Here is a 26,134-nt window from a genome sequence, read left to right as displayed (position 1 = left end):
TGGAAGGAAGGTCATTGATAAAGCAGCTGAAGATGGTTGGGCAGGTTTCAATCTCAGAACTCCCTTACAATATCAATATTGACCATGGACTTGTAACACAAAGAAATGTATTTTTACACTGGCGATGTATAGCACCCTTGATGGTTAATGGTCCCTGCAAAACATCCATTATCCCAACGTTTCACAGAAAAAAACGATCCCCCTTTTCCTGTTTATAACATTCCAACAAAGTTGCGACTGATCTTGGTTCCCATACATAATTAGCTCAGCTCTATTCCATGATCTTGCCTGTGGATAGCATCTATGGTTCACAAACTTACCAACAACTTATTTCCATGATTCTTTAACCTTTTATTAACCCAACTGTTAAATACTAAAGAATCAGCTAAAGTAGCATGGTTTATTCATCTCACATATTCCAAAAGCCCTATAAATGATGACATGGAAGAAAGTAAGATTTGCATTTATATGGCACCTTTCATAACCACTGGAAATCTCAAAACGCTTTACAGTCAATATAGTTCTGAAGTGCAGTCACTTCTGTAATGTAGGAAACACGCAGTTAATCTGCACACTGCAAGCTCCTTCAAATAGCAATGCGACAATGATCAGCCAACCTGTAGCTGGGTAACATTGATTGAAGGATAATTACTGGTCAGCACACCAGGCACAACTTCCCTGCTCCTCTTCAAAAAAGTGTCTTGGGATCTTTATAATAAACTGCCTGTCTGGTCTTTCAGGTTGATGTCTCATACAAAAGACAACATTTCCAGCAGTTCAGCACGCCCTCAATAATGCACTGGTGTGCCAGCCTTGACTCTTGTGCTCAGATCCTGGAGTGAAATTTGAACCCACAACATTCTGACTGAGAGCTGACAGTGCTACCAACTGAGCCACAACTGACACTCAGGAAAAACATGACTCCACAAATGTAACATTGGAATGCAAGATTAATTTTGCACTGAGAGTATGTTGGATACAGAACATTTCTGAAGTATTATAAATATTCAGGGGCAAACTGATAAATTAATAGTAAAGCAGGCATTAGAAAATTAATAAATATAAAGAAACAGTGAATACTGGCCGATTAATAGACTGCAAGGCCTAAAATGGTGGGTTTGAGGGCATTGATAGCATATAAGGCTACTATACCATGAAGCAATGCTCAGTTTTAGATAGGCTGCAGCACAAAACCAGGTGGATACTAGCATCAGGATGCCCCAAATGAGCAAGTAATTCATGGGTAGCTCATTTACTTGGTCATCAGGTTTTAAACGCTCAATAAATTGGGGAGAATTCCCAAACATTGGGAGGAATGGGTGCCAAGTTTGGATACTGATATCAGAAACTGGCTCCATATCAGTAATGGCAAAGTCTGCAACTACATCAAGATAAGTAACTATTCCAGAGCACCACCCAGTGACTGGAGCCTGCAACTACATGGGAACTTGAACCATAACATTTCTAAATGCTCAATAATTTTATTCTAAAGTATGAATTCTAAGAGTTGCCCATTGCTAATGTTAGACTAATGGATCTATAATTACCTGTTTCTTTTTCTCCATCCCTCACGATCATCAGCTACTCTGCAGTCATATGGCAAATGCTGATATTTAGCATTGAACCATAGATGTTTGCAGCACAGATGGAGGCTAGATGCCCTAATGTTCTGCGCTGTTCTTTGACAGAGAAATACAAACTAATCTCATTGCCATACTTTCTCTCCATAACCATATCCTCAGCTGCTTCAAATATTTCCAATATTCCCTCAGAAAATGCAATTGTCTCTGACTCAATTACTTCCTGTGACAAAACATTTCATGTTTCACCAATCTTCTGTGAGGAGAAATATTTTCCTAAACACTCTCCTCACTATCAAAAGATAATTTTGACCTCATCCATCAATTCAGCAATGCAGCACGCCATTTTGCAGGCCTACAAACACTACCAACATGGTAGACAAGGAGAGTGCTCAAATTTTCTTCTGGACGTGTGCTGCCCATCGCATTGGGAAAAGAAAAAAAATTATTTTGCAGCACCCACACCTGAACTAGAAATTAAATCCCTTGCACATGTTTGAGGCCCCACTGAAAGATTTGTTTGCCCTCAGGTGGCTGCACTCAGGAAAGCCAGATTTTGGGACCACCTGCTAGGCCACATCCAACAAGATATACTTTTGAAATATACTTGCTTGAGTTTGGAAAGAGGAGGAGCATTCCTGCTCCTCCCAATCCCACATTTAACAAATGTGGATCTTTGCCATTCCCCCAGCCTCAGTGGTCTCTGATCCCCCTGACCCAGCCTTTGATCCCCTAAGCTATCCCTCGTTTCCCTTTCCCAACACCCCAGCCTCAAAACTACCCAACCTAGTCTCTGATCTCTCTCTTCCTCTCATCACCGAATCCCCTTGACTTGGTTTTCACTTACCTGGAGTCTGCTGCCGCGCTAGCAGTGGTCTGATTTTCATTGACTCATCAGTGCTGGGGTCTTTGTGCTCATGGGCTTGATGAAAATTAGGACTGAGATCTAGCATCAGCACGTAGGCCGGGGAATTATAGCTTGTGCCCCCATGAAAATGTGCTTTTTAAAATTAATTTACCGGGATGTGGGCATTGCTGGCTGGGTCAGCATTTATTGCCCATCTCTAATTGCCCTTGAGAAGGTGGTGGTGAGCTGCCTCCTTGAACTGCTGCAGTCCATGTGGTGTAGTTAAGGAGGGAATTCCAGGATTTTGACCCAGCAACAGTGAAGGAACAGCGATATATTTCCAAGTCAGGATGATGAGTGGCTTGGAGGGGAACTTCCAGGTTGTGGTGTTCCCCTGTGTCTGCTGCCCTTGTCCTTCTAGAAGGCAGCAGTCATGGGTTTGGAAGTTGCTGCCTAAGGGACTGAGTGTTTGTGGAAGGGGTGCCAAACAAGTGGGCTGCTTTGTCCTGGATGGTGTCAAGCTTCTTGAATGTTGCTGGAGCTGTACCCAACCAGGCAAGTGGAGAGTATTCCATCACACTCCTGACTTGTGCCTTATAGACGGTGGACAGGCTTTGGGGAGTCAGGAGGCAAGTTACCCATCACAGGATTCCTAGCCTCTGACCTGCTCCTGTAGCCACAGTATTTATATGCCTAATCCAGTTCAGTTTCTGGTAAATGGTAGCCCTCTGGGTGTTGATAGCGGAGGATTCAGCAATGGTAATGCCATTGAATGACAAGGGGCAATGGTCAGATTCTCTCTTGATGGAGATGGTCATTGCCTAGCACTTGTGTGGCACGAATGTTACTTGCCACTTGTCAGCCCAAGCCTGGATATTGTCCAGGTCTTGCTGCATTTGGATATGGACTGATTTGGATATGTGTGCCTGAATTTCCGTGCCAATGCTTTTTAACCAGAAGAAATTCATCCTTGTTCATAATTTTAAATGCCTCTGTTAAATCACCACTTAGTCATCTCTCCAGTGAAAATAGTCCCAGTATCTTAAGTCTCGCCTCAAAACCATGCTTTTGCATACTTGGCATCATTCTATTGAGCCTTTTCAGGCATGCTTTCTATATAAATTGTACATAATACTCTAACTTTAACAAATGTTTTGCAAAAATTGATCATTATTGCTTTACTTCAGTACTCTTCATAAAGCCTAAAATTTCATTAACCTTTTAAAGGTTTTATTTACCTGTACTTGGATTATGAGAGGGTTTATATATCTGATTCCCTAGGCATCTCTGTTCCCCTACAAATTTTAACATCTTATCATTAAGTGCTTTCCTCCAATTCCTTGTTTTTTCTTCCAAACCTCAAATTTATCCACATTAAATCGTATTTTCTGCCTATCTGCCCACTATGTCTTCTTGAAGCTTTCTTTTCCTCAACCGCATTATTTGTCAGACAATCTACTTTTATGTCACCAGTAAATATCCAGATTTCCTTCATTGTTCCAAAGTCCAAATTATTACAAATACCAAGAACAAAACTGGACTCAGAACTGACTCCTGTGAGGTGTCACTTTCAATTTTTCTCCTTTCCAAGCAACAGCCCAACCTCTTTACCAATCATTATCCATGCTACAACCTTTTTTCTTATACCAATGCCTGAATTTTTCAAAGATGCCCTTTTGAAAATGTATATATACGAGCATGCGAATTAGGAGCAGGAGTAGGCCTCGAGCTTGCTCCACCATTCAATAAGACCATGGCTGATTGTAACATCACATTCCCACCTACTCCCAATAATCTTTCGCTCCCTTGCTTATCAAGAATTTATCTACCCCTGCCTTAAAAATATTTAAAGACACTGCTTCCAACGCATTTTGAAGAAGAGAGTTCCAAAGACTCACGAACCTCAGAGGAAAAACTTCTCCTCTTCTCTGTCTTAAGTTAGTGACCCCTTAGTTTTTAACAGTGATCCCTAGTTCTAGATTCTCCCACAAAAGGAAACATCCTTTCCACATCCAACCTGACAAGACCTCTCAGGATCTTACATGTTTCAATCAAGTTGCCTCTTACTCTTCTAAACTCCAATTATCTACATTTATACACATAGGTACAATATATATTTACTGCAATCTATTTCTCTATCCCTTTGGTCAGTACCTTTAAAAATTCTATTAAATTTGTAAATACAACTTACCTTTACTAAATCCATGCTGGCTGTCCTTGATTAATCCATGAATTTCTAAATATATATAAATATAATTACAGCACTAACATATTACCAAAACATATTCTCCATTACAGAAAAGAAAACGTTTTTCTCTTATAAAACAATGTGTCCTGTAATACCCAGGAAATAATGTAACAACAAAAAGTTCCTTTGCCACAACAAAGCTTAGAAAGGATAACATTATAAGAAACATCAAATGTATTTTCCAATAGTTGGGAATTATGATGTAGCTGTTCTTTATCTTAACATTGTAACTTCTTCAAGATTAAATTTGAAAGAACTTTTACTGAAGTTTAAACTCATGGAATTGAAAACAAATTATTGACCTGGATAGGCTGATCGGAAGGAGACAGAGACTAGGAATAATTGGCACATTCTCAAATTGGCAGGATCTGACTAGCGATGCTCCGCAAGGATCTGTGGTGGGCCTCAACTATTCACCAGATTTATTAGCGACTTAGATGATGGAATAGAAAAACACATATTCAAATTTGCCAATGAAACAAACATAGGTGGCATTGTAAGCAGTGGAGAGGTAAGTGTAGAATTACAAATGATATAGATAGATTAAGTGAATGGGCAGAACTGTGGCAAATGGATTTCAATGTATCCACTTTGGACGTAAAAAAGAAAAGCTAGAAATAGTGAAGGTGCAAAGAGACTTGGGAGTTTAGATCACTACAATGTCATGAACAAGGGCAAAAATTAATCAAAAAGGCTAATGGAATGCAGAGCTTTAAATATCTAGAGGAATAGAATACAAGGAGTTGAAGTCATGCTTCAGTTATACAAAGTCCTGGTTAGGCCAGACCTGAAGTGCTATGAGCAGTTCTGAGTGTCACACCTTAAGAAGAATATGTTTGCCTTAGAGGGAGTGGAGCAAGGGTTTACTAAATTGATACCTGAACTCCAAGAGTTATGCTACGAGAAAAGGTTAAACAAAGTGGTGTATTCCCTGGAATTTAGAAGGTTAAGGAGTGGTTTGATTGAAGCTTTCAAGATTAAGGGGAACTAATAGGGGTAGATAGAGAGAAAATATTTCTGCTCTTTGGGGAGTCTAGAATTAGAGGACATAGTCTAAAAATTAGAGCCTGACCTTTCGGGAGTGTAATTAGGAAACACGTCTTCATACAAAGTGGATAGAAGTTTAGAACTCTCCTCTGCAAATGGCAATTATGGAGATCAATTGTTAATTTTAAAACTGGGATTGATGGATTTCTGTTAGCCAAAGGTATTAAAGGGTATGGAGCAAAGGCGGGTATATGGAATTAGGTCACATTTAAGCTATGATCTCAATGGATGGCTGAGCAGGCTCCTATCCGCTATCATTATAGCCCTCCACCCCACAAGAAGCCACATTCATATTTTCCACATCAAAATGGCTTCAGTCCCCTGGGCTAGAGAGAGGAAATATCCTTTATTCTTTCATGGGATGTGTTACGGCCAGCATTTGCTGCCACCTCAAACTGCCTTTGAACTGAGTGGCTGGCTCAGTGGCAGTTAAGAGTCAGCCTACATTGCTGTAAGCCTGGAGGCACATGTAAGGATGGCAGATTTCCTTCCTGAAAGCTGATAGGTTTGTATAACAATCAATGACAGTTATCATGGTCATCATTACTGATGACTAAATTTATTAATTGGATTTAAATTCCACCAGTTGCAGTGATAGGATTTCAACCCATATCCCCAGAGCATTAGCTCGGGTCTCTGAATTAGCAGTCCGGTAACACTACCACTATGCCACTATCTCTCCAGTAATATCCATGATCCAATGAGAAATGATCCAATGATCACTCCTAATCATTGTCTAGCAATGCTTTCTGAAAAGTGTACAGTGTGTAGACTTCAGTGGCTTAATATGAGACCAATCACTGTGTACACTCACAAATAAAGAAATGCTATTTTGGTGAAGGAACAGAGGGCTGTAGGCACCTGTGTAATCATAACCCTTCACCCCTGAAACAGTGCTGTCATGAAAGGAGGGAAGAAAATGGCTAAATATGTCATGATAAGTTGTTGGATAGTTTCCAAACATAATTGTAATTGTAAACAATCTTTAAATAATGAACTAACACATTTTAAATGATGCTCCTTACAGCAGCTATAAAAAAGATTTATATCTGAGATTACTATATGAGTGTTATGGGTGGCTGTTGTAGAAATATTAACAATATGTCTAGATTTGGTGAACCAACCATATTTGGAAAATAAGCTAAATGTGATGAGTTATTAAGGCTAAGGAAACATTTTTTCTTTCTTTCAACACAACATAAGATTTTGTTCTCAAAGAAACAAATCAAGCCCAAACACTTCATCACTGCAACAGATAGTTACAAAAACACTATTACAAAAGTTGCACCTGTTATATCAAGGCAGCCAGAGCTTTCAAGGGAATATGATTGAAGACTGTTGCTTAGGTGCACTGCTCCTGCTCTGGATGGTGATTGAGGAAATCTTCCCTGACTAAACAAATTAGAGGAAGAACTGTGACCTGTAAAAAAATAACAATAATCCACCACACAAGATTGTGGATTTGATTAACAGTCTTCAAATAAATCAGGTAACTGATCAGATATTTTCAAACTATTTCTGAAAAAAGATTGATATTCTTATAAATACTTAATTGAGATCTTATACAATGTTACTGATATTGTTACATGCTCCAGTGCTTCATCCAACTGGTTACTTTTAAATTTGCTGACTGTTGTTATATTAATGGTAACTCAGTAATATCAAATTAAAACCAAAAATCCAGATGTGATTGCAGGACACACGAAGGCGACATCAAAACTGAACCTCATCCTGTCCTTAATTCATGTTCACACCTGGCACTTTTTAGGAGTACTCACTGCATATCAAGTACTTTAGGTTGACATTTCGAATAGATTTTTATTCATTCCCAGTTTACATACATAAAATGGTTGAAAAATATTTACTTAGTCCTTTTTTACCCAATTATTCAACATTGCTTTTAACTGTGATTTTCACTGTATTTTGATGTCTCAAATACATTCAAAATGCTGCAGTTGATAAATAATAATGACATTTCTGATAGCAGTCTAATGAATGTACTGAGACCGCAAAAGTGCAAATAACTCTAGTCAGCTCACAACATCCAGAAATTAAGGACTCAAAAATCATTGGCAGAACAAAAGAATCGAATAGAATTTGATGATTGAAAGATCAGTTTTCAGGTTGTAAAGAACATATTTTTATTTTTTGGGCTGTGGTTTTAAGATTGGACTGTAGCTTTAAAAACTACCATGGCTGCAGTTTAAAAGAGATGTTCACTAGAGCAGGAAGAGGAAAATCTTCAATGTTGCTATCTCCTGGAACAGTGTGCACCAGGTTGTACAGAATGGTGCTGGAATGGAGACCTGGTTTAAGGGGGAACTACCTAGCAACGGCATTTTGATTAGCTCCTAGCCAAGTGGCCAGGTTCTGTGTGAGAATAGTGCATTAGGTCAGCTCTTAGCCTGAAAAGAGGAAAGACTTGAAACCTCTCTGTCCTGTGTTTTGGAAGACTCCAGTAATCCTGCCATTATAGCTAGCTGGCTATTTCTCACATCACTGTATCCTACTTTCATTGAGAGACCCCTGTTAGGAGGAAAAGGGGAAAAATCACCAGTAGAGATATTAAAAACAAGTTTCAACCATAGAACCATAGACTGCAAGTGCTGGGGCACCTCATGTCAGGCTCAACAACATGCAAGAAATTTAGAAGAAAGCAAGCAAAGTTAACCCATCTAATCCAGTATTCCAGAATTGGTGCTATTGAACTGTTTTATCTCACCCTTAAAATCCATGTTTTGTTGTCTTATGTGTGTGTGTGTGTTTGTGTATAGGCGTTTAAGAAGGGATAGAATTTAAGTTATACAGTTAAAAGTTAGCAGTTCATATTTCTTTCTTTTGCCACTGGTTACAGACAATTTGTTTAATAAACAGTTATTTGCTTGTTAAGTTTACAAATCTGGTGCCCGTATTCTTTTAACCTAAATTAAACATTAAGGTAGAATTGGGGCAATCTGGTGGTCTGATTAAACTTCTCACATTTTTCACGGCTCAGGGAACAGCGGGGCTTGATACTACAGTGCACTATCCCCAGTGAGTCATGACAAAGGCTACTCTGGCAGCTCAGCCAGTTTACTCAATGAGTAGCTGGACCATACAAAATAGGAAGATCCTAGTTTGTTTCATAGTGTTTGTAGATTAGTTGATCTTAGTGGAGGCAACAGTAGTTGGAACTTCAAATTATAGGTTAGATTGTTATGGGCTAGAGAGGGGAAAAGGGAAAAACTCATGGTTTTCTGCTCTTTTATGTTGCAACCCCCACAGAAAGTGTAGGTGTATGAACCTCAGGTGGCAATAGGATCAGGCTTGGCTCCACCATTCCAACAACCCATAGGCATACAGCCTGCTGAAACCTACTGTTGATTGGAATACCCAGACATGAATAATAGTCATATGAGTGAGCTACTGGTGAGTAAATGACATAATGGAAAGATATATCAAAGTTTTTAGGTTAGATAGAAGGGCAGAATATTAGGAAGAAAAATGTTTTAAAACTAGGTGCCCATTAATCATTCTATTATCAACAATAGAAGTAAAGAAAATCACTTTTTAAAAGTTGTCATTTCAAATAGATTGTTATTCATTCCCAGTTTATATGCATCAAATGGTCCTTTTTTAATTAATTATTCAACATTGCTTTTAACTGTGATTTTCACAGTATTTTGATGTCTCAAATACATTCAAAATGCTGCAGTTGAAGTCTGTCAATGAATTGATTTACGGGTGTGATGACCTTTGACCCAGAAGCAGAAGAGTAAGGAAATTTTGTCATTTCTTTAAAATGTCTGTTGAATCTGTAAGAATGGTTTGAAAGCACTTTTAAGAGTTTGCATCAATTGTAAAGGGATCAATTGTAATTTTCTTGAATATTGTGACCTGGTGATCATTGACCTGGAAGCAGTACCAACAGGAAGGAAGTTAATATACAAAAGCTGTGTGGCCAGACACAAACAAAAGCAACAGACAAAGGAGAGTTGTGGTAGAGAGTGTGTGCATTGCCATGTTCATCTGGTGAGGTAGGCAAATAAATTATTATCCTTAGGCATACAGGATCAGCACAGTTACTGATGTTGGCAAATGGTGTGAAGCTCTCTCCAAAATGTTTGCTGAATAAAAAGGTATTGATTTGGGGTATTGATGGAAATTGTTCACCCATTCCTTTGTATAAGGTTAATTTAAAATGTGGCTTAGTTACTGGTCCTGTTCTGTGGGTGTCATTCCTACTTTAGCTGTTGATTTCTTCTTAGGGAACTAATTGGCTGGGGGGGGGATGAGGTATTGCCATCTTCAGTAATTTTGGGAAAGGCCTTTGAGCCCATTGAAACTGAAATTGTACAGGAAAAACTGGGTGACATGAAAGACCCAACTATCTTTTGTAAGCCTGATATTAAAATTAATACTTCAATTAAAAATGTGTCCACTGAGTCAGAAACTCAGTCTGCTAATTTAATAATGACATTGGAGCATGAAAAGTTAATGGCAGTTGGGAATTATTTAAAACTGTCTGAATTTAAAATGCAGAAAAAATGAGCAAGATTAGGCAAAGCAGATAGCAACATGTCTGAAAGCTATTGATGAAAAAGAGGGAAGGAGAGTGGAAAAGCTGAGTATACGGCAGCTGGTGGACACTATTAGAGAGCTGAATTGATTAGTTGGAAAAGGTGAGAGGTCCTATCTACCAGAAGTCAAGTTAGAAAACTTTGGAACTGCATATAGTGTTGCATGTCTATGGGGAGTGATGAGGTTACTTGTAGTTGTATAAGACTTATCTTTGCTGTATCAACGATTTAAAGTATCAGTTGCTTGTTAATTCATGTTTAATTTAGTTGATTTTGATTCATGTTAAAGTGTTTGTGTTACAAAAACTGAGATCTTGTCAGTAATTACTTTATTTAGACGTTATCTGGTAATTAATTGTTTTGGTTTACGGTTCCTCCATGGGGATTGTAACAAGAGAGAACTTTCAAACAACATGCTGATTGACATCTGTCATCAGAAATGAGGTAGGTCATGGGGAAGTTGTTAGTCAATCATTAAAGAGGTTATAGCTGGGCACTTAGAGCTCAAGAAGAGAATTGGGAAGACTCAGCATGGTTTTGTGAAAGGAAAGTCATGTTTAACCAACTTTATTGGAGTTTTCTTTTGAAGGAGTAACATGCAAGGTGGATGAAGGGGAGCTGGTAGACCTACTGTACTTTGATTTCTAGAAGGCATTTGATAAGGTGCAACATCAAAGGTTATTATGGAAAATAAAAGTGCATGATATAGGGGGTAACATATTAGCATGGATAGAAGATTGGTTGGCTGGCTGAAAGTACAGGGTATGCATAAATAGGTCTTTTTCTGACTGGCAGGATGTGACGCATGGACTCCCACAGGGTTCTGTGCTGGGACCTCAACTTTTACGATTTACATCGATGACTTGGATGAGGGGAGTGACGACGTGGTAGCTAAATTTGCAGATGACACAAAGATAGGTAGGAAAGTCTATTGTGAAGAGGACATTTGGTTGTAAATGGATATAGATAGGTTGAGTAGATAGGTAGGCAAGGTTCTGGCAAATGGAGTTTAATGTGGAAAAATGTGAAGATATTCACTTAGGCAGGAAGAACAGAAAAATAGTATTACTTAAATGAAGAACAGCTGCATAATTCTGAGGTGCAGAGGGATCTAGGTTTTCTAGTACATGAGTCACAAAAAGTTACTATACAGGTACAGCAAGTAAATAAGAAGGCTAATGGATGCTATCCTTTGTTATGAGAGAGAGCATAAAAGTAAGGATGTTATGTGTCACTTATACAGGGCATTGGTGAGACTGCACCTTGAATACTTTGTGCAATTTTGATCTCCTTATTTAAGGAAGGAGGCAGTTCAGAGGAGGTTTACTAGATTGATACCTGGAATGAGTGGGTTGTCTTAAGAGGAAAGGTTGGACAGACTGAGCTTGTTTTCACTGGAGTTTAGAAGAGTGAGGGGTGATTTGTTTGAAGTATACAAGATCCTGAACGGCCTTAACAAGGTGGATGTTGAAAGGATGTTTTTTCTTATGGGTAAGTCCAGAACTAGGGGGCATTGTTTAAAATTAGTGGTCGCCCTTTCTTAGGACAGAGATGAGATTTTTTTTTCTCTTAAGGGTTGTGTGACTTTGGAACTCGCTGCCTCAGAAGGTGGCGGAAGTGGGTCATTGAATATTTTTAAGGCAGAATTCTTGTTAGGCAAGGGAATCAAAGGTTAGTGGGGGTAGATGGGAATGTGGAAATCAAAACACAAGAGGTTCTTATTGAATGGCGGAGCAAGCTCGAGGGGCCAAATGGTCTGATCTGTTCTTATAACTTCTGTTTGAATTGTCAAGTTAACACCAACTAATAACTTACTATTTCCCTACTCTATAGTGAACCAAAAATGAGTTAGCTGTGCTCCAAGTTTTAAAATAATATTGATGATCTTTGGATAGATTGTACTAGTAGCACAACAAAAATTAACTGCTAACAGTGTTATTCAGCAGTGCCACATATTTAGCACATCAGTCCTTTCTCCAAAGTTAGATCTGATGAATAGAAGAAAACAGCGAGACCAGAATGGGGCTTTCTGCCACTAGCAGGAGCCAATCAGTGGGTTCAGAGCTGCATTTGGAAAGAAAAATCAAGGTGTGATGTCACAGAAGCAAGTAGGTTATTGGTTAGTAAGTAGTTCCTATTTATCTTATCTAAACATGGGAATAAACCAGTGAGTCTTAATCTATTTTTAAGTAAGGTTTATTACTACTGGGGTTTATCTGTATTATTAGGGTTTATTAATAGTAGTAATAAATTTTACCAATACTAAGGTTTATTAGATTTGGCAAAGATTTATTAGCAGTAGCAAAGTTATTAATTAACAGAGGAATAGCAGGCCTGCTCCAACGTCAACAGTGCATATCGTTTCTATGTGGGAATTCCAGGATGCTTCTTATGCCCTGGATAACCATTTGTGCAGGGAGTGTTGTCAGTTGTAGCAGCTTGAGGTCCAGGTTTCAGAACTTAAGCAACGACTGGCATCCATAAGGTTGAGAGCTTTGTGGATAGTATGTTTATGGATTTGGTCACTCTGCAGTTTAAGTATGCAAGGAGAGAGGGAATGGGTGACCACCAGACAGTCAGGTAGAAATATATAGTTTGGGAGTCCCCTGAGTGCATTCCACTCTCCAGCCAGTATTCATTCCTGAATACTGATGAAAGTGATGTTTCATCTGCAGAATGCAGCCAGAGCCAAGTTCATGGCACCATGGATGGCTCAGCTGTACAGGGGGGTACAAGGAAGACTGAAAGAGCAAAAGTGATAGGTGATTCGATATTTAAGGGAATACACAGGCATTTCTGCATCCAGACATGATTCTAGGATGGCATCCTGGTTGCTTCCCTGGTGCCAGGGTCATGCATGTCACTGGTTGTAGACCACACCTGGGGGGGAGGGTGAACAGCCAGCACAATCTTAATACACATTGGTACAAACAACATAGGCAAAAAGAGGGATGTGATCCTGCAGTAAAAATTTAGGGAGCTAGGTAGGAATTAGCAAGTAGGCCTCAAAAGTAGTAATCTCTGGATTATTCCTATGATATCCTAGGAGGATAAAGCAGATGAATGCATGGCTGGAGAGATGCTGCAGGATGGAGTGTTTTAGATTTTTGGGACATCGGGACTGGCTCTGGATAGACAGGTTGCACCTAAATAGAGCTGGGACTGAGTTCCTTGCAGGGCAATTTGCCAATGCTATTGGGGAGGGTTTAAACTAACTTGGCTGGGGTGTGGGAACCAGGAGGAAATATCAGAGAAGAATACCAAGGTACACAAAATATTGGGAGATGTAGAAAGCACTAGAGTAGGGAATAGTAAGTTATTAGGTGGGGTCAGAGTAAGGAAGAAAATAGTTGAATTTAAATCAGAGTTAATGTGCATGCATGTGAACACAGAGTGTGGTTAATAAGATTGGGGAGCTACAGGCACAGATTACATGCATAAATCATCTTTTTGTTCCCTAATCAGCCCTACTCCTCCTTCAACCATGCTTTTACTATTTATATACTTACAGAAGACATTGGATTCCCTTTTATGTTAGCTCCAGTCTTTTTTCATACTTGCTCTTTGCTTTTTCACTTCCCCTCTGAACATGTGGAAATATGATGGTGTGGCTATAACATAGAACTGACTTATGACTGGTTGTTAAGTATTCCTGGATACAAGATGTTCAGGAAAGATAACAAGGAAGAAATGTGGGAGAAGTGGTGGTATTGATTAGGAAGAGCATTGTAGTGCTGGAGAGAGGATATCCTAGAGGGGTCAAGGACAAAACCTATTTGGCCAGAGATAAGGAGTAAAAAAGATACAATTACATTGCTTGGTGTGGTCTATAGTGGAAAAGACATGGAGGAACAAATTTGCAAGGAAATTACAGGGAGGTTCAAGAATTAGAGTAGCTATAACAGTGGAGCTCAATTATTGAATATAGACCAATGTAGTACTACTATTAGGGCAGAGAGGGGAAAGAGTTCCTAGAGTGCGTTTGCACACGTTTTCTACAGCTGTATGTGTCCAGTCCAATGAGAGGGGAGGCACTGCTGAACCTGGTTCTTGGGAATGATGTGGGCCAAGTAGGTCAAATAGCAGTAGGAGAACATTTAGGAGACAGTGATCATTGTATCATACATTTAGCCTGACTATGGAAAAGGACAAAGAACAATCCAGAGTAAGAATAATTGACTGGGGATAAGCCAACTTTAATGGGGTAAGAATGGATCTGGGCTGAATAAATTGGATAAAGGTTGGCAGGAAAAATGGTAGCTGAACAATGGACTACCTTCAAAGAAGAGAGAGTTTGGCCACAGTCATGGTATAATCCCTTGAAAGAGACAGGTACAGTAAACGAATCCGAGCTCCCTGGATGATAAAAGAATTGGAGATGAAAATGAAGAAGAAAAAGTGTGCTTATGACAGATGTCGTATGGATAACAAAATGGAAGGTTCAGAGGGGAAGCGAAGAAGCAGAGAGAGAGTATGAAAAGAGACTGACAGCTAACACAAAAGGGAATCCCAAAGTCTTCTATATGCATATAAATAGTAAATGGGCGGTAAAAGGAGGAGTAGGACTGATCAGAGACCAAAAAGGGGATTTGTACATGGGGGCAGAGGGAATAGCTCAGGTATTAAATGAATCATTTAGCAAGGTAGAAGATGCTACACAGGCCGCTGAAAGAGGAGGTAATTAATACACTAGAAGGTTTTCAAAGGTATTAGATAGGGTGTCTATACTTAAAAGTTGATAAGGCAGCAGGGCTGGATGAGATGCATCCAAGGATACCGAGAAGTGAGAATGAAAATTGCAGAAGCACTGACCATAATTTTTCAATCTTCTTTAGACTCAGGGCTGGTGCCAGAGGACTGGAGAATTGCAAATGTTACACCCTTGTTTTTAAGGGGTACAAAGGTATGCCCAGCAATGACAAGCCAGTTAATTTAACTTCAGTGGTCGGAAACTTCTAGAAACAATAATTCAGGACAATATTAATAGTCAATTGGACAAATGCAGGTTAATTAAGGAGAGCCAGCACTGATCTGTCAAGGGCAAATCATGTTTAACTAACTTACTGGCACTTTTCAAAGAGGTAACAGAGGGTTGATGAGGTTAACGCTGTTGATGTGGTGTACATGGACTTCCAAAAAGCACTTGATACAGTGTCGCAAAACAGACTTGTGAGCAAAGTTATAGCTCATTGAATAAAAGGGAAAGTAGCAACATGGATATGAAATTGGATGAGTGACAGGAAAAATAGAGTACTGGTTAATGGATCTTTTTTGGGCTGGAGGAAGGTTTGTAGTGGAGTTCCCCAGGGGTCAGTATTGGGACGGTTGTTCTTCCTCATACAAATATTAATAACCTTGACCTTGGTGTACAGGGTATTATATCAAAATTTGAGGATGATACGAAACTTGGAAGCATTGTGAGCTGTGAGGAGGATAGTGCAGAACTTCAAAAGGACATAGACAAATTGATGGAATGGGCAGACAAGTGGCAGATGACATTCTATGCAGATAAATATGAAGCGATTCATTTTGGTAGGAACAACATAGAGAGACAATATAAAGTAAAAGATACAACTCTGAAGGGAGTGCAGGAGCAGAAGGACCTGGGTGTATATGTGCATAAGTCATTGAAGGTGGTAGGGCAGGTTCAGAGCGGTTCATAGAACATACATTTTCCTAGACAAGGACTGTCACTGACCTCATCTCCTCTGGAGACCTCCCCAACACAGCTTCCAACCTCATAGTCTCTCAACCCTGGACAGCTTGCTCTCCTCCCCAAAAAAACAAGACTGTCCCGACAGACCAATTGTGTCAGCCTGTTCCATTCCCACAGAATTCATTTCTTCCTATCTTGACTCCGTTCTCTCTCCCCTTGTCCAATCTCTTCCCACCTACATCCGTGATTCCTCTAATGCTCTACATCCTATTAACAATTTCCAGTTCCCTGGCCCTAACTGTCTCCTCTTCACCATGGACGTCCAATCTCTCTGCAGCTGTATCCCCCACCAGGATGATCTGAGGGCTCTCCGCTTCTTCCTTGAACAGAGGCCCAAACAATCCCTATCCATCACCACCACTCTGCTCTGGCTGAACTTGTTCTCTCACTTAACAATTTCTCCTTTAACTTGTCTCACATCCTCCAAATGGGCCCCAGTAATGCCTGTCCCTTTATGGGATATGTGGAACATTCCTTGTTTCAGTCCTACTCAGGCCCCCTTTTACAACTCTATTTGGTACGTTGATGACTGTTTCAGTGCCACTTCATGCTCTTGTCTGGACCTGGAAAAATTTATCAATTTTGCTTCCAATTTCCACCTCTCTATCACTTTCACATGGTCCATCACTGACACTTCCCTCCCCTTCCTTGACCTCTCCATCTCAATTTCTGGTGGTAAACTGTCCACCAATATTCATTACAAGCCTACCAACTTCCACAGCCACCTCAACTACAGCTCCTCACACCCTGCTTTCTGTGAGGACTCCTTCCCATTCTTTCAGTTCCTTCACCTCCGTTGCATCTGTTCCGATTATGTCACTTTTCCAAACGGCGCTTCTGACATGTCTTCCTCCTTCCTTAACTAAGGTTTCCACTGCGGTTGACAGGGTCCTCATCTGTACCCATCTTCCGCGCCTCTGCCCTCAAATCTTCCTCTCCCTCCCAGAACCATGATAGGGTCCCCCTTGTTCTCACTTTTCCCACCAGCCTCTGCATTCAGAGGATCATCCTCCACCATTTCTGCCAACTCCAGCATGATGCCACCACCAGACACATCTTCCCTTCACCCCCACCCGTCGGAATTCTGTAGGGACCGTTCCCTCTGGGACACCCTGGTGCACTCCTCCATCAACCCATCCCCCTCCCACAGCACCTTCCCATGCAACCTCCTCCCTCCTTACCATCCAAGGGCCCAAACACCCCTTTCAGGGAAGCAGCATTTCACTTGCACTTCCCTCAATTTAGTCCATTGCATTCGCCATTCCCAGTGCAGTCTCCTCTACATTGGAGAAACCAAACATAGACTGGGTGACTGCTTTGCAGAATGTCTTCAGTCTGTCTTCAAGCATGACCCAGACCTGCCTGTTGCTTGCCATTTCAACACACCTTCCTGCACTCATGCCCACACGTCCATCCTTGGCCTGCTGCAATGTTCCAGTGAAGCCCAATGCAAACTGGAGGAACAGCACCTCATCTTCCGACTAGGCGCTTTACAGCCTTCTGGACTTAACATTGAGTTCAACAACTTCAGATCATGAACTCTCCCCTCCATCCTCGCGCCTTTTTCATCCCCTTTTTTCAACATTCATTTTTATTTTTTATCCACTTATTTTTATTCATTTTCATTTTTATTCATTGATTTATCCCCACCTTTTATCTTATTTTTGATCTTTTTTTCCCACCACCATCCCCTCCTCCCACCCCAGCCCCACTAAGGCCATCTGTCACTTGTTCATGTTGTTCTTTCCAGAGTGCTTACCCTTGTCTGTATTAATACATTCTGCCTTCTATCCTTAATGTCACCATCAGTGCCTCCTTAAGCCAGTACACAGCATTAATACCCCTTTGATCTTTTGTTTATGACATCATGGTCAATTTCTCCTTCGCCTCCACCTATCGCTGGCCTTCTATCCAGCTTCACCTGCTCCACCCCCTTTTAAACTGTATAAATTTCATCACATTTTTACTTCTCTTTAGGTCTGAAGAAGAGTCATACGGACTCGAAACATTAACTCTGTCTTTCTCTCCACAGATGCTGTTAGTCTTGCTGAGTTTTTCCAGCATTTTTTGTTTTTGTTTCAGATTTCCAGCATCTGCAGTATTTTGCCTTTTTACATTTTCTTAAGCTTTATTTGTCAGAACCGAAGTCGGGTAATGAAGTAGTTCGATATTAAAACTGATATTAAGATGTGCATTAATAGATTTAAAAATAGGCAAATGTAGATGAATATTAACAGTTTTAAAGTAGACAAATGCAGCTATGGGATCTCTTTCTAGGCATGATGGGAAATCTAGCCAACACTCAAGAACAAGTCGTTGTTCGAAATGGCAGGCTGGTGGGTCAGTATGAGGATCCAAACAAACATGAGTTTGAGAGTGTAGTAACTAAAGGTCGTGTGGCACCATAAGTAGGATTTTGTTCCTTGGGTAATTGTTTCCAGGGTAAACTAAAAGTGTAGTGAGAAAACAGTACTGGCCATTTCCTAGTGTCTGGTGAAGAGAAAAAAACGGTGCAGTAAAATGGTATTGACCGTCTCCTAGTGTCCGGTGTAGTGAGAAATGGGGAGGGATCCGTCTCCCAGTAAGGAAGCAATATTAGTAGTTGGAACTATAAAGATAACATCAACTATGGTGGACAAAAATTTAGATTAAGGAACCAAAATGTCCCCCACTGAATTTTTGGCAAATAACATGAGGTAGAAAAAAATTGATCTAAGTCATTAAAGCTTCTGTTCTAGAGAGAGAGAGAGAAGTGGGGGATGTACCCCTAGGGATTTAATAAGCAGTGACAGGCAGGATCAGAAGAAATGAGAGCTTCGGTCATTTTGATTGTCCCTGTAGGTGGAGCCTCAAAGATCCGTTTATTTCTCCCCACTGCCACTTGAAGTTTCATTTAGTGTATGAAAGCTTCAGGTTGTTAAGATAAATGTTATAAGAATGGAAATATACATACCTTTTATATATGTGTGTGTTTGTGTGCAATGAAGTGTATGCATGCAATGAAAAATTTGTTTGGGAGCTTTAGTGTGTTTTCTTCCCTAAATTGTCATTTAGTGTGTGGAGTTCAGCACTTTTGAGTTAAAAGCCTCAGATTATGAGTTGGATTACAGGAAAAGTATGCTCAAACATTTTAATGTTTTAAATTATAAGATTTGAGTTGAGACTTCTGGCAAAAAATAATCACAATTCGAAGGTATTCTAAGGTTTTCCTTGTTTGAAATGAACCAGCCTTTGCACCCCCCTCTTTCAGACTAGCAGGGAGTTAACTCTTTCCACCAGCTTTCAGGATGATTAGAATTGATGGATTAATTTTAGTTCATGCAAGTTGGTATTCTAAAGTTTTGATGAAAAATTACCTGAAATTCAAAGGGATTCTAGGGGAAAAAACAGTCTAGATGGCTTCTATGGATAAAAAGGGGTTTCTTTTGAAGAAGAGATGAATTAAATATGAAAGGAAATCTGCAGCCCAACAGCACTGCTAACTGAATTTAGGACAATTGAGATGCGAAAAGTGCAGTGTAATTTAGCAGGTTACTTTTGAAAAACTATGATGCTATCCAAGATAATGTGTTGATAAACATGTGGGACTTTTAATCTGGATTCAAATTCATACACATGAGAAAGAGGTAGTTTTAATTTGATTGTAAGAATTGTAATTTACACAATTTAGAATTTGAGGTTTGGTTCCCAATAAAGTTCTCAAGGGAATTTTTATTTCAAAAGGTTTGACAACAATGACATTAATTCAAATGCATTTGTAAGTCTGTTCCCAAAATATAAAGTTAAGCCCGAGACCTTGACAAATTTGGCAGAAATCTAATTTTTGACAGAGTTAATACTGCTATTATACAATACTGCTATTTGAATCTGGGATAATTTTAAAATAGGGGGAAAAAATGTCAAACACAATATAATGGGTTACTTTTGAGAAAATAAAATCTTGTTTAAGAAGATGATGACAAGGAAGCAAAACATGTTAATGCCTGGAACCAAATAGAAATGTTCGATTTCTGTTTTAAAAATATTATACGAATTTTTTTTACTGTAAAGTCTCTCCAGACAACCTGAATGAGATAAGATGGTAATTATTGCATGTGTAAAATGGTATGAAGAAATGATTAAGGGTAGGAGATAGAGTTAGGGAAAGAGGACACTGAAGTGTTTTGCCACTTCTTAACAATTAAGAATACACACACAACTATCTGCTTTTGAACTCCAACTTCCTGTATGATAAACAGAAGGTTCCTTTAATCCTTATTCTCCACCAGAGAGCAATACATCCAGGACTTAGCACACCCTACTGTCAGGTTTTATATAACAATTCTTTTTAACTAAAATGTCCTTTTTACAAAAAAAGCATAAACATTAAACAAAAACATCACAGACACAATATAAGAAATTTTAAGAGAACTGAATTTGATAAACCGGCCATCACCTGAGACATTGGAACCGCACAGGGGGAGATGAGCAAAGATCGAGAGACAGGGACCTCTCTTTGAAATGAAATGGTTAATATGGCCTTAAAGCGTAAGGAAATATTTTTAAATGATCAAGGCAAAAGAGAAACTGACCTTTAGCGAATCTTAGTATGATCATTGTCAGAGGGAGTAAAAAAAACTTAAAGATAAAAGCATAAGGAATCTGTGGTTGAGGCAATTGAAGAGTAAGGAGAAATAATACTTAAGAACAATTTACCACAAGGTGGATACAGGTAAAGGGAGATTTGGAGAAAGGATAATTAGATGTATTACTGACCATATTAATGTGCACATGAGCTACAAAAAAGTAGAACCACTGGGATAATACCATGATGACAGGCAGAGTTGAGCGGCTCCCCCAGGACATGCCAGAAGTGAGAAATAAGGTAATGGTTAAGGGAGCACCAGAATGACTAGATCTACCCTGTGATGGCATGGACCTTACTGGATAATGATGACTAGTGACACATGTATGTTTGGAAGCATTGCTCACAGGTGAAACCTTATATCTTGGTTTTTTCCGTCAGCAGGAAAGCAGCCAGCAGCTCACTTAACTATCTAATTTCAGACAAATCCTCAGAGCAATAGCAATCTGGAGGACAGCAGCAGTAATCACCCTCTTAACAATAACAGCAGCATGGGAGGTGCCCACCATGAACATCAATAAAGCCACCTGTCTGCATCCAGGACAATGCATGCAGCTACCTAAAGGAATGAGTGGAGAGTGGATGAAGAAACTGAGCATTTGGATTTATCAGAGTCACTACTGATAGTCATTGTTATTCAGGTAATATTATTGCAAGGGGACATTTTGACTCAGGTAACATCGCCTGATGTTTTACACTAATGACACAGCTGGAAATGTGGACATAAAGAGAGTGTACAACACCAGCTTGGGCATGGTATCTGTGTCCAACACAGGGATGGACTAATCAGCCCATATTGGTTTGAGAGTCAGGATTAGAGGGACAATATTGTTAAACGGTTTGGTTATAGCAATACGACATGCTTTAATTTGTCAACCTGTGGGTATCAGAAACCCACCAAGTGCCCAGACACCATGTCACCACCCCTGGATGGGATAACTAGAATTGGGAAACCCGAAGTGATAATACATGATGTTACAACGCGTGCACTGGAGGTGACCTACAATTTGACCAACCTCAACATGGCCTTATTGGCAAAACAAAAGCTACAGCACTTATGCCTCCCAGGTAGCAAAATAGACTGCAGGAGGACTGCGATTTACAGCACATGAAACTGAATACAAATTGCAGCTACTCAGAGGGAGGGAAACTAGAGAGGTTGGAAATCATTAATACGATTGACTCACAGTCCAAGGGAAGAGTATGTGACATGTTGGCTCGGGACTTGATAGATAATGTTAGGTCAGATATTGAAGATATAAGATTTGGTACAGCACCCTTGACACATATATCGGGCTGTGAAGAAATGAGATCTTATCACTTTACAGGAAGAATGACAGGAATTAGCAGTTACACTGCCTGTTGCAGGAGGCAAGAAGGACACAATTGTCATGAAGTTACTAATGTATATTATTGGAAATTATTTTTCTTTTAAAATAGGGGTTTAGTTTGTGGGTGTGTCTTAATTGGATTAAAGCCAGCTAGTCTGGATGCTTTGATGTATACTAGTTTTGAGATGTAAGAGAGGTGGAGTGCATTTGCATTTTGTTGAATAGAGCATTCAAGAGGGGGAGTGAAATCTGGCACCTAGCTAGCAGAGACTAAGCAATGTTTACATAAGTAAAATTGGTACTATGAAAGGGGTTTTATTGTTAGAAGAGGTGGAGTTCAAAGGGGCTGGTGATACAATGAAAATTTACATTCAATTAGATGTGCTAGGTATAACAGATAGCAGTTTCATGTGTGCTGGGCAAAGGCAATGTAAGATCAAAGCCTGTCACTGTGTCTGTAAAGGAACCTCATTTTGAATTTGTACGGTGAAAATGCTTTGCCTGTTGTCTGCTTAAAGTCTATAGGTTGTTGTTGCCTTAATGGAGGTTAGTTTGGGAATTTGTTAGAAGTTATGATAGTAATTTGTAGCCATGTGTATATATTTAACTTGTGTAAATTAATAAATGTCTCGTGTAGTTTGATAATAAAAACTTCTCGAACTGGTGATCTGACTCCTGAATTTAGAGCTGCATCTCAAACATACCACTTAAAAATATAGGTTATGATAGTTGTTTAAAGTTTCCCTCTGGGATTTTTAAATAACTCAGAATTAGCAACTGCTGTGTCAAAACACAATAAAATTTCTGAATATGACACAGGAACATACTAACAGAACATATAGTGGGGGAGGGATATAAATTTGAATTTCTGGGCGTGGTAAAGAATAGGTGGGTTTACCAGGTAGGATCCTGTGGTTATAAGGTCCCAGGGCAGAATAGCACCCTCCTAATGACAACACGAGAATGTTATATTGAATCGCAACATTACATCATCGGTTCCTGTAATGCCCTAAAATCCAACAGTAACAAATCTGCCATTGTGCTGTCAGTTAAATCTCTTGAAGGGGACTTCAGGGTAGTCCAAACTTCCCCTACACAGTGGTGCTTTCTGGCGGACAGGACAAGATTCTTATTTGGAGGATTAGAGTGTGACAATAACCATGATTTCTGCTGACAGATCACTGATTCCTTTATTGTGGGGGACTTTCACTTTACAGGCAGGGCCCTCACTGGCTATATATTCAGTCCATGGTGGGACAGTACGTTGAACATCGATACCCAGGATCGAATGGCTCGGGCAGCAGTGGAAAGGGCCCTGACCGTTACCAAGAGGTGTATGGAACAAATCCATCAAGTAATCACAAGGGGAAGGGTGCAGGTGAACCTGGCTACCTGAAAGGCTAGGAGATTGGAGGACTCAGCCAGTAATTGGGTCAAGATGGCAAGGATGCAGTATAACTGGTGGGAAGTAGGGAGGGTGGCAGCAGTTACCACCTGTTGCAGTCTTAATGGTTATTCTCTGTATTTGCTGTTTTCAAGACTGATGGTATCCTAGCAGGACAGATGGTAATGCTGACCAATAAACGGTAGACCTCGGTATCCACTGCAACTGAAACTCCCCTCCCAGAAAATTCAAAAATCAGGAACATTTACGAAGATTTTGCGATTTAATGAAACGATGGTTCCAGGCCTAGCTTAGGTCAGTAGGACTTGGGCAAAGCCGTAAGAGTACAGTAGCAGACCCAAAGCCCACCAGCCTCCAGAAAGTTCCAGGGATCCTACTAGTGAGCAGAGTATCTGGAGGAATATCACTCCTGGGCTAGACTTACCAAGAGTCCAAAAGCAGGAACTGAAGTGGGGTAATAAAGTCATTCAATATTAAAACTGATATTAAGATGTGCATTAGCAGCTTTAAAAATAGGCAAATATAGTATTAATATTAACAGCTTTAAAGTAGGCCAGTGCAGCCATGGGAGCTCTTTCCAGGGATGATGGGAAATATTGCCAATACTGTGAGAACCAGCTAAGAATTACAAGCTGTGAAACAAATGGCCTTCACAGCTTGAGTAAACAAGGTGTTAAGGAGTTCAGGATACAGACAGGGAGTCATTAAGCCCCAGACACGAACGCATCCCTGCTGAGGCAAAATGCCCAAACTGTTGAGATAACAGGGAACATCTACAGAAGACTTTTGATAAGATGATATATGTGTAAGATATTGCCAGTGATGAGCATGGGGGATTGTAACAAAGTATTTTGCTATGTGAGAGCCAAGAGCTATCAATTGTATCACAGTCATTGTATTCGGAGAGGAGGTCTTTGGAAAAGCAACCAGGGCTGATCTCCCAGCATATGCCTGAATAAAATCTTTGCTTACTAGAAACTCTCAGACTTGAGTGGTCTCATCTTTTTACCACAACAATACATAAAGTACAAGAGCAAGGGGGTTATGTTGAACATTTATAAGATGCTTGTTCACCTCAGCTGGAGTACCACACTTTAGGAAAGATGTGAAGACATTGACAGGAGTGCAGAAAAGATTCATGAGAATGGTCCCAGGGAGGAGGAACTTCAGTTATGAAGACAGCTTGGAGAAGTTGGGACTGTTTTCCTTGGAGAAGAGAAGGCTGGGAGGAATTCTAATAGAGGTATTCAAAATCATGAGGGATCAGGACAGAGGAGATAGGGGAAAACTGTTCCCATTCACAAAAGGAGAACAAGAGGGCACAGATTTTAAAGTAATTGGCAAAAGCGACGCAAGGGAAAATGTTTTTACGCAGCGAGTGGTTGGGGTCTGGAATGCACTGCCTGAGAATGTGGTAGAGGCAGGTTGAATTGAGGCATTCAAAAGGGAATCAGACTGTTATCTGAAAAGGAAGAGTGTGCAAGGTTATTGGAAGAAGGGGAATGACACTAGGTGAATTGCTCACTCAGAGCCGATGCACGCAGGATGGCTGAATGGCCTCATTGTGCGTCATAAGAAGTCTGAGATTCAGTAGTCATAGATTACAAAAATAACAAAAGTTGTTAGGCCTTCACTATTAAAGTTAAGTCCTTTAGATCATAGAGGCCTAATTTTCTTTTTAAGAGTGATATTTTTAAAGAAAATAATGCATTTAACTAGGTTAGTAGAATCAACATTCTATTAAACCAATTTATATTTGTAACGATATGCATTTATTGTATGCTTTTGGCACAGTAAACAACTAAAATCAGTTTACAGAGAATAAATCAATGCTGAACTTGAGGGATGTCTGAAAGCAGTCAAGAAGAGTTTTCTGAAGGCCCTCAAAGCTGTGAAGAAAAAGAGCAGAATGGAGGATTTCACTAACAGAATTGCAGAGAGTAAGGCCAATAAAAGCTGTACTACTGATTTGTAGATCAGAAGAAAAGACTGCACCAGGGACCAGATTCAAAGTTGCAAATGTCAGGGACTGTGACGTATATATGAGGGCATAGCTATAATATGATTCGTAAATGAGGATTCAGGTTCCTTAAGCCTCAATGAAGAATTCAATCATGGCAGTGGATGAACAGTGGTGGGGAGGCAATGGTGTAGTGGTATTGCTGCTGGACTAGTAATTCAGAGAGCAAGGGTAATGCTCTGGTTCGAATCCTACTACAGCAGATGGTGGAATTTGAATTCAATAAAATTCTGGGATTAAAAGTCTGATGATGACCATGAAACCATTGTTGATTGTTCGAGGAAATCTGCTGTCCTTACTAGGTCTGGCCTACATGTGACTCCAGTGGCTCTTAAATGCCCTCTGAACAAGGGCAATTAGGGATCGCTGATAAATGCTGGCCAGCCAGTGATGCACACATCCCATGAATGTTTTTTTAAAAAAAAAATTTGGTGCAGAACAAGATGTGGTAATGGCCATTCGGATGATTTGGAATTTGTCTTAGGGAGTAAGTGAGGGAAGCTTTGGCGAAATTGGGCTTGGAGATGGTAAAAGCATGGAGATAGATTCTGGTAATGCTGCCAGATGGAGGTTAGCATTTTAGGTTAAAGGGTTTGAAGCTCAAAATAAGGTTCAACGGGACACCAATGTTTAATACAATCTGGTTCAGCACAATTAGGAGTACTGGAAAGCAATCAGGAAAGCATTTAAGCCTTTACTAGTCTGATACCAGGAATGGGCCGGTTGTCTCATGAAGAAAGGCTAGACAGGTTAGGCT

At 39.9% G+C, this 26,134-nt stretch overlaps 1 protein-coding gene across 1 annotated transcript in view; it reads right to left on the bottom strand.

Moving 5' to 3' along the window:
• nek10 (NIMA-related kinase 10) overlaps positions 1–26,134 on the bottom strand; it is a 351,428-nt gene that overhangs the window by 88,123 nt on the left and 237,171 nt on the right. Inside the window, exons 25-27 of the mRNA XM_041183993.1 lie at positions 7,011–7,142; positions 5,748–5,811; positions 2,428–2,558 (exon numbers count right to left, since the gene is read on the bottom strand). Coding sequence (XP_041039927.1) covers positions 2,428–2,558; positions 5,748–5,811; positions 7,011–7,142 — 327 coding nt within the window. The remainder of the gene's footprint in view (positions 1–2,427; positions 2,559–5,747; positions 5,812–7,010; positions 7,143–26,134) is intronic.

This window comes from Carcharodon carcharias, chromosome 3, assembly GCF_017639515.1.
Source record: "Carcharodon carcharias isolate sCarCar2 chromosome 3, sCarCar2.pri, whole genome shotgun sequence".
Lineage (NCBI taxonomy): Eukaryota > Metazoa > Chordata > Chondrichthyes > Lamniformes > Lamnidae > Carcharodon > Carcharodon carcharias.
The sequence above is the reverse complement of the archived record's forward strand: the minus strand, read 5'-3'. Positions and strand labels throughout refer to the sequence as shown.